The 13,706-nt window shown below is 36.0% G+C and overlaps 1 protein-coding gene across 1 annotated transcript; it reads left to right on the top strand.

Moving 5' to 3' along the window:
• Positions 1–2,282: 2,282 nt before the first annotated feature.
• LOC148302080 (putative chitinase 10) lies at positions 2,283–13,447 on the top strand. The gene is made up of 14 exons (XM_088272179.1): positions 2,283–2,442; positions 2,538–2,644; positions 3,393–3,652; positions 4,989–5,301; positions 6,191–6,307; positions 6,515–6,658; positions 7,019–7,106; positions 8,053–8,235; positions 9,050–9,150; positions 9,721–9,980; positions 10,539–10,851; positions 12,285–12,401; positions 12,481–12,623; positions 13,054–13,447. The coding sequence occupies exons 1-14, from the start codon at positions 2,283–2,285 to the stop codon at positions 13,445–13,447; spliced, it is 2,700 nt and encodes an 899-aa protein (XP_088128305.1).
• The last annotated feature ends 259 nt before the right edge of the window (positions 13,448–13,706 follow it).

Below are 13,706 nucleotides of genomic sequence, written 5' to 3'. Positions count from 1 at the left end.
ATAGAAATAAATGAGAAAAACATAAGGTAAGAAGCATATTTAAAATAAACAAATGAGAAAATAGAAAAAACATAAGGTAAAAACAAAATAAGAAAATATGATTAATCACTACATTTTTCCATAAAGTATTTTTTCAAATCATTTATTTTGGATACCCGAATGGGTTCTATTTTATACATGTCAGGCAGCTGGTTAATTTGGGTATAGGCAATATATTTTAAGGACCTCACTCAAAATTTAGTAGTGTTTATCGGCTCCACATGTATTTTGTTATGTCCTCGTGTATTTATAACAAATACATACATTTGTACATAAAATAATAACAGACTCCAAAAACCAACAATAATCTTTAAACAAAAATAAAACAACTTCATGTTTCATAAAATATGTGTATGTAGACATACATATTTTTTTTAAATGGCTTTAATCTGAAGCAATGAAGAAATGCAAACCAGCAGATCACTGTCGTTATCATTTTTCGCTGGTAAGAATTGGCCTGGCTTTAAAAAATATTCCAACGTTGTTTGTCTCTTGCCTTCTTGTCTATTTCGTTTGTCAGTGATTTATAACAGCTAATGGCTAAGTTAATTTCTTGAGAAACTTTAGCTCTACATTTGACGTCAGGATTGTTTTCAAGGAGGATGTTTATTCCTTGTTTGAGATAAGAAAAAGCTTTCGACAAGTTTTTTGATATTAGATTGCGCTTGCACAAGATTGGTAACATGTAGATATATCAATATCCTAAAAAAGTTTATTTTGTCGTTATATCGAAATATTTTAGGCCGTAAATGGAAAACCTGCCTTAATTGAAGATGGCCTTTATAGCTAAATGCCGGATAAAGAGCGGAAAAAAGAAGCGGGTGATGAAAATTAGCTTTTTTGCTGAGCAGAAACTCTTATATTAGTATGTGAGGTCCGAATCCTGGATTATAATCACATGCATGAGAAACGCCAGAAAATATCATTTTCATTTCTCTTATTTTAGCTTATAATTTGACCAGTTAATTTATTTACATCATTTTGAGTGTGTCCAAATACTTGTTCAAAAATCTGGATGAGGATGTCTCTAGTGAAGTTCTAGTGATTCAAGAACAAGGCTTCTAAAATTGGTTAATATATATATATATATATATATATATATATATATATATATATATATATATATATATATATATATATATATATATATATATATATATATATATATATATATAGAACTTTTAAGAATTTGAGTAGTGTGGTTGTCAATAATGGGTAGAATTGGTGAATGTTACACATGTGTAAAGTGATCACTGAAACCTATTATAATTTCCTTATCAGGTAATGTAATAAAAATATGAACAGTTTTTATTGATAGGTCCCTTATTTCAGTTAATAATGAAATGGCTCAATTGACAATAAAAATGTTAATCGTCTAATCAGTATGCTAAGTCAAAAAACTTCTAGTGGGTGTGAATTTTATGATATCAATAAAAACAGAAAAGATAGCTACCATTTACGGCTTCCTTTTTGCTATAAAAACAGTGAGTTTTTCAAAAAAAATTATATCTCTCTTCTTCTGACAATTCAAGAATCTTCATCAGATGGGAAAGTTTCTAGGGATATTTGTGTGCATTGCACTTTTCAGTGCATTTGCTTCAGAAGTATCTGCAGCGAGTAAGTTATAGATATTCTTTTAAATTTCATTTTATTTGGAAATTTCACTGAACAGTTACATTAATTACATTTACATAAATGAGTAACAAAATACAGGTATTTGTAACATTCCAGTTACAAAATTTTACATATCGCTCACTCCTTTCAACAACGTCAAATATCAAAAAACTTGATTTTTCAGGAGACCGTTTTTAAAGTTTAAAAATATAATAAAATGTATTAAAAATAAATATCAAGCCACTCATTGAACTTTTTACTATGCAACAGATCTTTTTAGGTAAAAACTGAATGTTTTTTCTCCGAATGAAAAATATTTAGTTTATTTAAAAAAATAATAAAACAATACCTTTTCTTCAAAATGCAAAAACTACACTTTCCCCCCTGTAGTGGGTAAATATTAAGTTAAAAATATGCCGCTTTTGCTGGGATATAGTACATTTTCTGGGCATTCCGAAAATATCCACAACTGAAAATCATTGATTTTTGATAAATAACGTTGTTGGAAGGAGTGAGTGATATGTAATTTAATAAACATACCTGGAAGAGGAACAGGAGGGAGGAAAACCTTAATTGGTTTTCATCATTGTCAATCTTTTTTGATTTTTTTTTTTTGATTTTTAGAGCGCATGGTATGTTACTTCGGTAGTTGGTCTGTGTACAGGCAAAATGGAGGCAAGTTCGACGTGGAAGACATTGACCCAACACTCTGCACCCATTTGATGTATGGATTTGTTGGACTGAGTTCTGCCCCGGGAATACAAATCATCGATCCTTGGAACGACCTATATGATGATTGGGGAAAGGGTACATGAGTTTTCTTTTACTTTTGTTCAAATAACTCATCAAATCTCATTTTAAACAGTAATAAATAAATTTGTAACTTTTAGGTGCCTTTACTAGATTTGTGAACCTTAAAAATAGAGCACCCGGTCTAAAGACTTTGGTAGCTATTGGCGGATGGAACGAGGGGTCCATCAAATACTCTCAGGTAAACAGCTATTTAAAATTGATTTCATTACTTGATTTGGCGGTCACTTTGTGGTAATATCTATCCATTGAAATCTAAATTTTACTTGGAAGATACTACTGATCCTTAAAATCTATTGTGACACGTATTTTGATGCATTCCGCATCATACGGTGTTTGAAAATGGTGCGGAATGCATCGAAGATGTGTTACAATACATTTTAAGATAAAGTCATATTTACCAAGTAAAATTTGTATTTCATTAATTTCATTCAAACCCTTATCCCCACCCCAATGGTGCATAGGGCACTGCATCATATAAACGCAGTGTTATCTTGATAGTTAACACATGAAGGAAAGGTGATCAGCCCTCTGCTTCGGGTATCAGTCCAGGGTAATATTGAATAAATATTACAGTGTAAAATCACTTATATTTATTTAACCCCCCCTGGGAATCCAACCCGGGACCTCCAGAACTGTAGCCAAGCGTGCTAACCATTACACTACAGAGGCGGACCTTTCTCTATTAGTTACCACATATTTTCCTCTTCCATATCTCGAAGAGACATTACTTAATTTTAGAGACATTTGCTTAATACAATAATTCAACCAAAATATTACTCAACGTTAAAATATTATACAATAACATAATTAACAAAATACAATTATTACAATAAAAATAATTCAACCAAAATATTATACAGTTTAGACAATGTAAAATGTTAGACAGTAGTGCTACCATTCCTGTAATACGTTTATTTGATTACCAGGCCTTTGCAACTGCTAGCCAACGACATACCTTTGCAATGAATGCTGTCGCTTTCATCAAGAAGTACGGATTTGACGGTTTGGACCTGGATTGGGAATATCCTGCACAGAGAGGAGGAGCAGCTTCCGACAAGGAAGCTTACACTGAACTCATCAAGACCTTGAGGGCCGAGTTTGATAAACATGGATACCTCCTGACAGCTGCTGTCGCCGCTGCGGAATTCTCCATGTCGCAATCTTACGATGTCGTAGCTTTATCCACGTAAGAACTATATAAATATATCAATATTCTGATTACCAACTGAATGCTGTATCTAGTAAAATAGGTTTTTGCATATTTGTCCACAAAAGATATCTGGAGTTCATTAACATAATGACCTACGATTTCCACATAGCCTGTGACTTACTCCATTTGAGCATATCGCTCACTCCTTTCAAGAACGTCATAAATCAAAAATTGTCAATTTTCAGTTGTGCATGTTTTCGGAATGCCTAGAAAATGTTCTATATCCCAGCAAAAGCGCCATATTTTTAACTAAATATTTACCCGCTACAGGGCAGAAAACGTTGTTTTTGCATTTTGAAGAAAAGGTATTGATTGAATATTTTTTTAAATAAACTTAATATTTTTCAAATGGAGAAAAAACCTTCAGGTTTTACCTAAAAAGATCTGTTACACAGTTAAAAGTTCAATAAGTGGCTTGATATTTATTTTTAATACATTGTGTTTTATTTTTAAACTTTAAAAACGCTCTCCTGAAAAATCAAGTATTTTGATTTATGACGTTCTTGAAATGAGTGAGCGATATGTGAGATTCATTCCGCAATAGTTCACTTAAATTTCCAGGAGAGAGAGCCTGAAATGACATTTAAATTTTTTAGATACATGTAAAATTTGAAGAAAAAAAAAATCGAGTTTTTTTGGGATACATATTGATGTATCATCTACAGCGAGCATGTCAAACTCGCGGCCCCCGCACGCGAGTATTTATTTTGCGGCCCGGGGATTCCCGCGGTTATATTTTCCATTAATTTTACTTCTTCATTGAAATCATTTTTTTGTATTGGAACATATGATGTCATTCAAACCCTTATCTGCGCCCTATGGTGCATAGGGCACTGCATCATATAAACGCAGTGTTATCTTGATCATTAACACATGAAGGAAAGGTGATCAGCCCTCCGCTTCAGGTACCAGTCCAGGGTTATATTGAATAAATATTACAGTGAAAAAATCACTAATATTTATTTGACCCCCCCTGGGAATCGAACCCGGAACCTCCAGTATGGTAGTCGAGCGTGCTGACCATTACACTACGGAGGCGGACAAACATATGATGTTCTTTTACAATATCATTAAGTTGGATCTACACTGTTTTGAGTTTGGACAGCCGTACTGTACCTCATGTGACTTTCTTTGATAGTAAATTATTCACTTACAGTTATATGAAAATGAAAATGAGATTTTCTATGTGGCCCGCCGGCATACCTAAAATACCTTATGCGGCCCATGGTTTTGCCTTTTGAGTTTGACACCTCTGATCTAAAGGATAAATAATCCAATGTCTCATAAAAAAATTCATTTCATTTCTTATTAGGTATCTGGACTTTATCAACGTGATGACCTACGATTTCCACGGAGCCTGGGAGAAGGTGACTGGACACAACGCTCCTCTGTATGGAGCTGCTGCTGAAGTCGGAACTGATAACGAAGGACTGAACATCGTTGACAGTATCAATACTTGGTTGAAATACGGAGCAGATCCTAGCAAACTGGTCATGGGAGTGGGTCTCTATGGCAGATCCTTCACTCTAGCATCTACGTCTTGTACCAAGCCGCGTTGTGCTATGGTTTCTCCCGGATGGGCTGGCCCTACTACTGGAGAACAGGGTATTCTGGGATATAGCGAGGTAACTAGTCTTATTTTTTTACATCATTGTCAGTTCAAAATATTAATCTACCTCAAAAATTAATGTAATATGGATTTTAAATAGTGGGTAGGATGCTGGAATAAACCAAGCTAGGACACAAAATGCCGAACCCTCTTCTAGTGGAACAGAAGGTCTGCTGATAACAGTCAACAGTCCGCCTTCTCCTGAGAAGTTTTACGTAGTTTCCTCCCAGCATTGAGCAAATGCTAAGATGTTCCTGATCGGCCCACACTAGACTATTCCTCTTGTTCCCAACACAGATTCAAATAAAAACAAATTTTATTTACAAGAAACAAAAATCCTCTTAATGATCTATTAACCTTGTACATAATAAGCAAGGAAAATAATAAATGCAATACCCATCTAAAAAAAATACATATTAACTAACTAACTAACTAACCGTTTAACCAAAAATATTTATTATCATCCCCCTGGGAATCAAACTCGGGACCTCTAGTACGGTAGCCGAGCATACTGACCATTACACTACGGAGGCGGATAATATAATATTTAATAATAAACTAACTAATAAATTAACCATTACGCCGCTTCCCCGCAGGGGTAAGCAGAGAGGATAGAACGCCACACCACTCTGTCTTTGCAAACATTTTTCACCTCTTCCACCTTCATGCATCTCCTCATACATACCCGCCGATTGTTTCGACTCCTAACCCGACCGCTTTCAAGTATGTAAGGCTGAGATGAGCATTATAGATAAAATTAAGAAAGGCGTGTTGAGATGGTTTGGACATGTAGAACTTATGAGTGAGGAAAGAACGCTAAAACAAATTTATGAGGCGAAGTAGCAGGGTATGCGTAATATACATTAAATTAAATATAATGATTCTGTTTTGGTTTTTGATCACAGATTTGCAAAATGGAGCCTACTTCAAAAGTAACGTTTGATACTGAAGCCCAAGTACCATACCTTGTTAAGGGAAATCAATGGGTCAGCTACGATAACTTGGAATCTGTTCAAATAAAGGTAATATCTTATTAGTTTCATTTTTATTTTGTTCATTCTTCTATATACCATCCTTTCTTCTTTTCTTTTCCATCCATCAATCTTGTAAGTGAATGTTTTTGATGCTTCATTTTACAAACTTCCTTCCTTCACCCACCTCAATCACTCAATCCTTTTAACAACATCTTTTACCACTTAGTTCTGTTATTCTGACTGTCGAATTTTTAGGTGAACTTCATTAACAATAACAATTTGGGAGGCGCCATGGTTTGGAGTGTGGATACTGATGATTATAAGGGAGAATGTGGAAATGGAAGATTCCCACTTCTGAACCTTCTAAGCGGCGGAGTTAAATATGAAATTAGTACCGGAGTAAGTATAAAGACAACTGTGGAGGTCCTCACCAAAATGTAACATTTCAAATATTGCACAAAAAATCCTTTATATGCAAATCTGTTTACTGTATTCTATCGAAATCTTAATTAAAGTTACGACAGAATGTGACCAATCCTGTGTTGAACCAATATGAAATCATTAAATCGTACCAAAATATAACAATTTTACAAGCTAGATTTTCTGATAACTTAAAATTATTTATAATGGAAATGTAACGTTTTGGTGAGGACCTCCACAACTTTAGAAAAGAAACTGACTTTAATTTAGAAAAATGTAACGAAAAACATATCTTGCGACAATGAATATTGTCTTGGTTACAAATGTTCTTCTTTTCAGCCTGATCCGACACCTATTATCCCAGAAGAAGCTTCTCCAGTGGATCCACAGCCTCCTCCTGGCAGTTCTGGAAGTGGACCAACAAACAGTAATGAAATGTTATTTAATTTATTGCTATAAAGTTTTTTGGAAGTTAAGCATGGAGTGGTCAAAAAAAGGATGAAAGCAGACTGAATGCAGTCAAAATGCGATCCCTCAGATGAATTTGTGATAATACGATGTATGATAGGTGTTCAAATGGTGAAATAAGGAAAGAATGCAAAGCTGAGATAAGCATTATCAATAAAATTAAGAAAGGTGTGTTGAAATGGTTTGGACACATTGTTCACTCCTTTCAACAATGTCATATCACAAAAATCGTCAATTTTCAGTTGTGCATGTTTTCGGAACGCTCAGAAAATGGTATACATTTCAGCAAAAGCGTCATATTTTTAACTTAATATTTACCCGCTACAGGGCAGAAAGTGTTGTTTTTGCATTTTGAAGAAAAGGTATTGTTTAATAATTTTTTTATAATAAATATACTAAATATTTTTCAAATGGAGAAAAAACCTTCTTACCTAAAAAGATCTGCTGCACAGTAAAAAGTTCAATAAGTGGCTTGATATTTATTTTCAATACATTTTATTATATTCTTAAACATTAAAAACGATCTCCTGAAAAATCAAGTTTTTTGATAAATGACGTTGTTGAAAGGTGTGAGCGACATGTAACGTATGAGTGAGGAAAGAACAAATAAAACAAATTTATGAGACAAATGTTGTTGGAGAAAGAAGCAGAGGAAGACCGAGAAAAATTTGGTGCAGTCAGGTATGTCAAATACTCGAAAGCGACCGGGTCAGGAGTCAGAATAATCGGCGGGTGTGTATGAGAAGATGCATGAATGTAGAAGAGGCGAATAATGTTTTTGCAAAGACCGAGTGGTGTGGTGTTCTATTCTCTCTGCCTACCTCTTCAGGGAAGTAACGTGATGGTTGGTTAGAGAGTTTTTTAAACTTTTTTTTGGTCTAAAAGTGTCATTATTTGTATTTCAGAGCGCATGGTCTGCTATTTCGGTAGTTGGTCAGTGTACAGACAGAACGGAGGTAAATTTGATGTAGAAGACATCGATCCCACACTTTGCACCCATCTCATGTATGGATTCGTCGGACTCAGCAGTGCTCCGGGAATACAGATCATCGATCCATGGAATGATCTTTACGACGATTGGGGAAAGGGTATGTACATATTTTGAATTTATCTTCTCAACAGTTGAATTATTACAAGAAAGTGAATCCAAAAATTGCCATTTATATTGCTTTATATTTTATCTGCCTCCGTAGTGTAATGATCAGCTCGCTCGGCTACCGTTCTGGAGGTCCCGGGTTGGATTTCCAAGTAGGGAGGTTAAATAAATATAAGTGATTGTTCACTCTAATATTTATTCAATATTTTTTCTTCTTCTCTAGGCTGGTACCTGAAGCGGAAGGCTGATCACTTTTCCTTCGTATGTTAATGATCAAGATATCACTGCGTTTATATGATGCAGTGCCTTATGCACCATGTGGATGCTAAGCGTGTTTTTTGTGCCAACGGTGTCTACTGTATATTCCTTTATAATACTAGAAAACATATAATAATAATAAAAATAATAACTCTTTCATCCAGCTTGACTAAGTAGTGGGTGCAATACTTAGTCAGCCATATATGTTTTACAACATTTTTTTTGTATACAATAAAATTAAAAATAATAAACAAATAAGAATTAAAATAATGAAAAGAAACAGTCAAGAAAAAAAAAATTGGAGAGATGTAGATGAACATTAGCTCGCTGGCAAACGCAGCACTGCCGCCACATGTCCAGCCCCCATCTGTGCTTCACAAGCCGCTTTATGATGAGGTTGGAGCTCTTCATCAGCCTCTCCCGGAAGCCTGCCACTCGGTGCCTTAACAGGCCATTCCAATGTGGTAGGCGTGCTGTGGCAAACATACCACTCGCCCTGCAGTGTCGGGGTTTTTATATTTGATGTTAATATTATTTAAACTTTTTAGGTGCTTTCACCAGATTTGTGAACTTGAGGAATCGGTCACCAGGACTTAAAACCTTGGTAGCAATAGGAGGGTGGAATGAAGGCTCCATCAAATATTCACAGGTAAAATATATATCTTCTTCTTCTTCTTTTGTTAGGTCTATGTCCTGTCACTCTCCGGTCCGCTCCTGGGAGGCGGAAGACCAGCTGTCTCTCCTAATTTAGTACTCCGTAAATAAAATTGTGGTACAAAATAAAATAACGACTATGTAATTTTTTTCAAATTCATTTTTTTTGACCAGCAACTGGGTTTCGTCGGAACTGACATCAACAGACTGGTGTGAGGTTAGACAAAATGTCACATATATACACAACAGTTGTAAACCATGAGTTGGAATGACTTTATACAATATATATATATGCATATATATTTACATACATTGTATAAAATCATGTTCTCTAACTCCTGCCTTGTTGTGTATATAACAGAATTTTGTCTAGCATCACACCAGTCTAATGATGTCGGTTACGACGAAACCTGGTTGCTGGTGAAATAAAATTAATGTGGAAAAAATACCAAGTTGTTATTTTACTCTGTAAAACGCAGTTCCACCAAGAAATGTCAGTACAAAACTTAAATCTAATAAATTGTGGTATTTAAATGTATAATTTTCTTATTTTCGAAATCTCTAGGCCTTTGCATCTGCTAGTAACAGAAAGACCTTTGCACTGAACGCTGTCGCTTTCATCAAAAAGTATGGATTTGATGGTCTGGACTTGGATTGGGAATACCCTGGACAGAGAGGAGGAGCAGCTTCCGACAAGGAGGCCTTCACGGAACTCATCAAGACCCTGAGGGAAGAGTTCGACAAACATGGCTATCTCCTGACTGCCGCTGTCGCAGCTGCGGAATTCTCCATGTCAAAGTCCTACGACGTCCCGGCTTTATCTAAGTAAGAATTAAATTTAAAACATTTTAAGTATGTCCAAATATTTGTTCACAAATCTGGATTATCTCTAATAAGGATTATCTTTTTATTTTCATTATTTCAGTTTTATTATTATTATTGTCCGCCTCCGTAGTGTAATGGTACCACTCGGCTACGGTTCTGGAGGCCCCGGGTTCGATTCCCAGGGGGGGTCAAATAAATAAAAGTGATTTTTTCACCGTAATATTTATTCAATATTACCCTGGACTGGTACCTGAAGCGGAGGGCACCTGATCACCTTTCCTTCATGTGTAAACAATCAAGATAACACTTCGTTTATATGAGGCAGTCCCCTATGCACCATTGGGGTGCGGATAAGGGTTTTATTATTATTATTATAATATTTTTTTTTTAAATGAAAGAGTTTCTGCTTAATAAAAGTTTCCTCATCCCACCACAGATGTCTCTAGTGAACCCTCGCATACTGTGTTTCGAGTTTGATCAATATATCTAGAAGTTTCAAGAATTTGAGTAGTAAATAATGAAATGTCTCATAAAATAATTAATTTTATTCCTTATCAGGTATCTGGACTTCATCAACGTGATGACCTACGATTTCCACGGAGCCTGGGAGAAGGTGACTGGACACAACGCTCCTCTGTATGGAGCTGCTGCTGAAGTCGGCACTGAGAACGAAGGACTGAACATCGATGACAGCATCAAGACGTGGTTGAGATATGGAGCAGACCCTAGCAAGCTGGTCATGGGAGTTGGTCTCTATGGCAGATCCTTCACATTGGCATCTACTTCCTGTACTATACCTCGTTGTGCTATGGTTTCTCCCGGATGGGCTGGCCCTACCACCGGAGAACAGGGTATTATGGGATACAGCGAGGTAATTTCGATTGGATTATTTCTCTCCTTGTTGCATGTTTTTTTTTGAGTCAAGGGATCTTGCATCCCTTATGTCACTGCGACCATATTAGGTCTGTTGTGACCTCCCTCCGTATCACAGCTCACTGCCAAGATCTTCATGAGTCATGTAACTCACGACCTGTCTTGGTGGTAGGAGCTTCACCTTCTCGGAGTGCAGTAGAGGTCCTCCAAGGATGTGACTTCGTTTGTGAGCGAGTGCGTCACAATTGTAGAGAATGTGGATTGGCGTTTCGTTATCCTCCATATAAAATCTGCAATCTGCCTTCAATGTTGGCGATCATCCTACCGAAAGCTTTGCGGTTCTGCATCATCCGGAACAACTCCTTTACCCGTCTTATCTCAGTTCAATCAAGATATTTGATTTCTGCCAGCTCCTAATAGTCCTTCTGTCTTTCTCATCCCATTGAATGTAAAAGGTAGTTTGTTGTAACTGCAGACAGTTAGTAGAATTCCATTTGAAATTTTTGGGTAGTAAATCCAAAGTTAAATAAGGTGTTTTAGAGTGTCAGTGTTAATAAGACGAAACGCGTCACATATTATCATATATCGCTCACTCCTTTTGACAATGTCATATATCAAAAATAGTAAATTTTCAGTTGTACATGTTTTCGGTATACCCAGAAAATGTACTATATCCCAGCAAAAGCGACATATTTTTCAACTTATTATATACCCGCTACAGGGCAGAAAGTGTTGTTTTTGCATGTCAAGAAAAGGTATCGTTTAATAATTTTTTTAAATAAACTAAATATTTTTCATATGGAGAAAAAACATTCAGTTTTTACCTAAAAAGATCTGTTGCACAGTAAAAAGTTCAATTAGTGGCTTGATATTTATTTTTAATACATTTTATTATATTTTTAAACTTTAAAAACGATCTCCTGAAAAATCAATTTTTTTGATATATGACGTTGTTGAAAGGAGTGAGCGATGTAAGTAAATAAAAAAAGAATTTTATCCAATAACCCTGTTTAATTTTGGATATATTACCCAAAAATGTAAAATGTGATAATTTTCTCTATGAAATAAATGTGGAGGTCCTTACTGAATCGTTACATTTCCATTATAAATGACTTTAAGTAATCAGGAATTCTACCTTGTAAGATTTTTACGTTTTGGTGCGATTTAATGATTTTATATTGGTTTAACACGGTATTGGTCACGTTTTGTCGCAACTTTAATTAAGGTTTCGATAGAATACAGTAAACAGAACAGATTTGCATTTAAAGGACTTTTTGAGCAACATTGGAAATGTAACTTTTTGTTGAGGACCTCCACATATGGCCTAGGTCTCACATCTTACAAACCTTGATATTTGACGAGAGCTCTATCTTATTCTTTAATATTTCATGAAATTTCATCCATTAACATATTATTTTGGTTATATTTTAGATTTGCAAATTGGAGCCTACATCAGTAGTTACATTCGATGAAGAAGCACAAGTTCCATACCTTGTCAAAGGAAATCAATGGGTTGGCTATGACAACTTGAAATCAGTTCAAATAAAGGTATTTTTACAAGGCGTTTGCGGTGTTATTTTGATATATTTGTTCTTGAATATGCATTATTTTTATGATTTTTTGTTAGGTTAATTATATCCTGGATAACAACTTGGGAGGAGCTATGGTCTGGAGTGTGGACACTGATGACCACAAGGGAGAATGTGGAAATGGAAGATTCCCTCTTCTCAGCTTATTGAGCACTGGAGTCAGATATGGTATCAACACTGGAGTGAGTATATAATTATATATTCTCTAACTTATCAAAAAACCCAATGAAAATTTTCATTAGAATTATTTTGTTAATCACAAATTAGGTGTTTTAAATAAAAACATATTATTACTTTTATACTATCAGCAACGTACCTTATCTTTACTCAGATAACATAAGCATATTCATAGAAGAGTTTTGTACTACTAAAATTGAAACGAATCTAAAAGCAACATAAATTTACTTTTTTTCTTTATTTTAGACTACCACTCCGACAGCCGCTCCAACAACTGCCGCTCCAACAACTGCTGCCCCGACGACTGCTGCTCCGACAACTGCCGCTCCAACGACTGCCGCTCCAACAACTGCTGCCCCGACAACTGCTGCTCCAACAACTGCCGCACCAACAACTGCTGCACCAACAACTGCTGCTCCGACAACTGTTGCCCCAACAACTGCTGCCCCGACAACTGCTGCCCCGACAACTGCTGCCCCGACAACTGCTGCTCCGACAACTGCTGCCCCAACAACCGCTACTCCTACAACTGCTGCTCCTACAACTGCTGCACCAACAACTGCCGCACCAACAACTGCCGCTTCAACAACCGCTGCTCCGACAACAGCTGCTCCAACAACTGCTGCCCCAACAACGGCCGCTCCTACGAATAATCCCTGCACTGGATTAGGATATATCAGAGATCCGGTGAACTGTAAAATATTCTACCATTGCAGTAATAACGGAAAAGGAGGATACAAATACACCACGTTCACTTGTGGTGGAACATTAGTTTTCGACACAGTTCGTAATGTCTGTAACTTCCCTGAGAAAGTTACATGCAATTAATCATTTTATAAATTCATAATGAAGTATAATGCTATAAAGGATCAATAAAGTTTCTTATTTGTATCAATTTTTTTCTTCTCTGTCTTATTCCTCATTGCTGAGGGTTATGACCCTTGTGGAAGCATGAATTCTCTCTAGTTATCCCTTGACTGCACTGCACGCAGCGCTCCAACCACCGAGGTGCCTACTTGACTTGATCGGTCCATCGTGTGGGGATCTTCCTCTCCCTCTCTTCCCCCCAGGCTACCGATCATAACCA

This window comes from Brachycentrus maculatus, unplaced genomic scaffold, assembly GCF_059751285.1.
Source record: "Brachycentrus maculatus isolate JH-2025_06_01 unplaced genomic scaffold, ASM5975128v1 h1tg000482l, whole genome shotgun sequence".
NCBI lineage: Eukaryota > Metazoa > Arthropoda > Insecta > Trichoptera > Brachycentridae > Brachycentrus > Brachycentrus maculatus.
This window is presented reverse-complemented; position numbering and strand designations above follow the sequence as displayed.

Coding starts and splice junctions, on each gene's coding strand:
- LOC148302080 (XM_088272179.1), top strand. CDS start 2,283: ATGGTATGTTACTTCGGTAGTTGGTCTGTGTACAGGCAAAATGGAGGC. Junction 8,236..9,049: donor TTACGACGATTGGGGAAAGG/GTATGTACATAT, acceptor TAAACTTTTTAG/GTGCTTTCACCAGATTTGTG. Junction 12,402..12,480: donor TGAAATCAGTTCAAATAAAG/GTATTTTTACAA, acceptor ATTTTTTGTTAG/GTTAATTATATCCTGGATAA.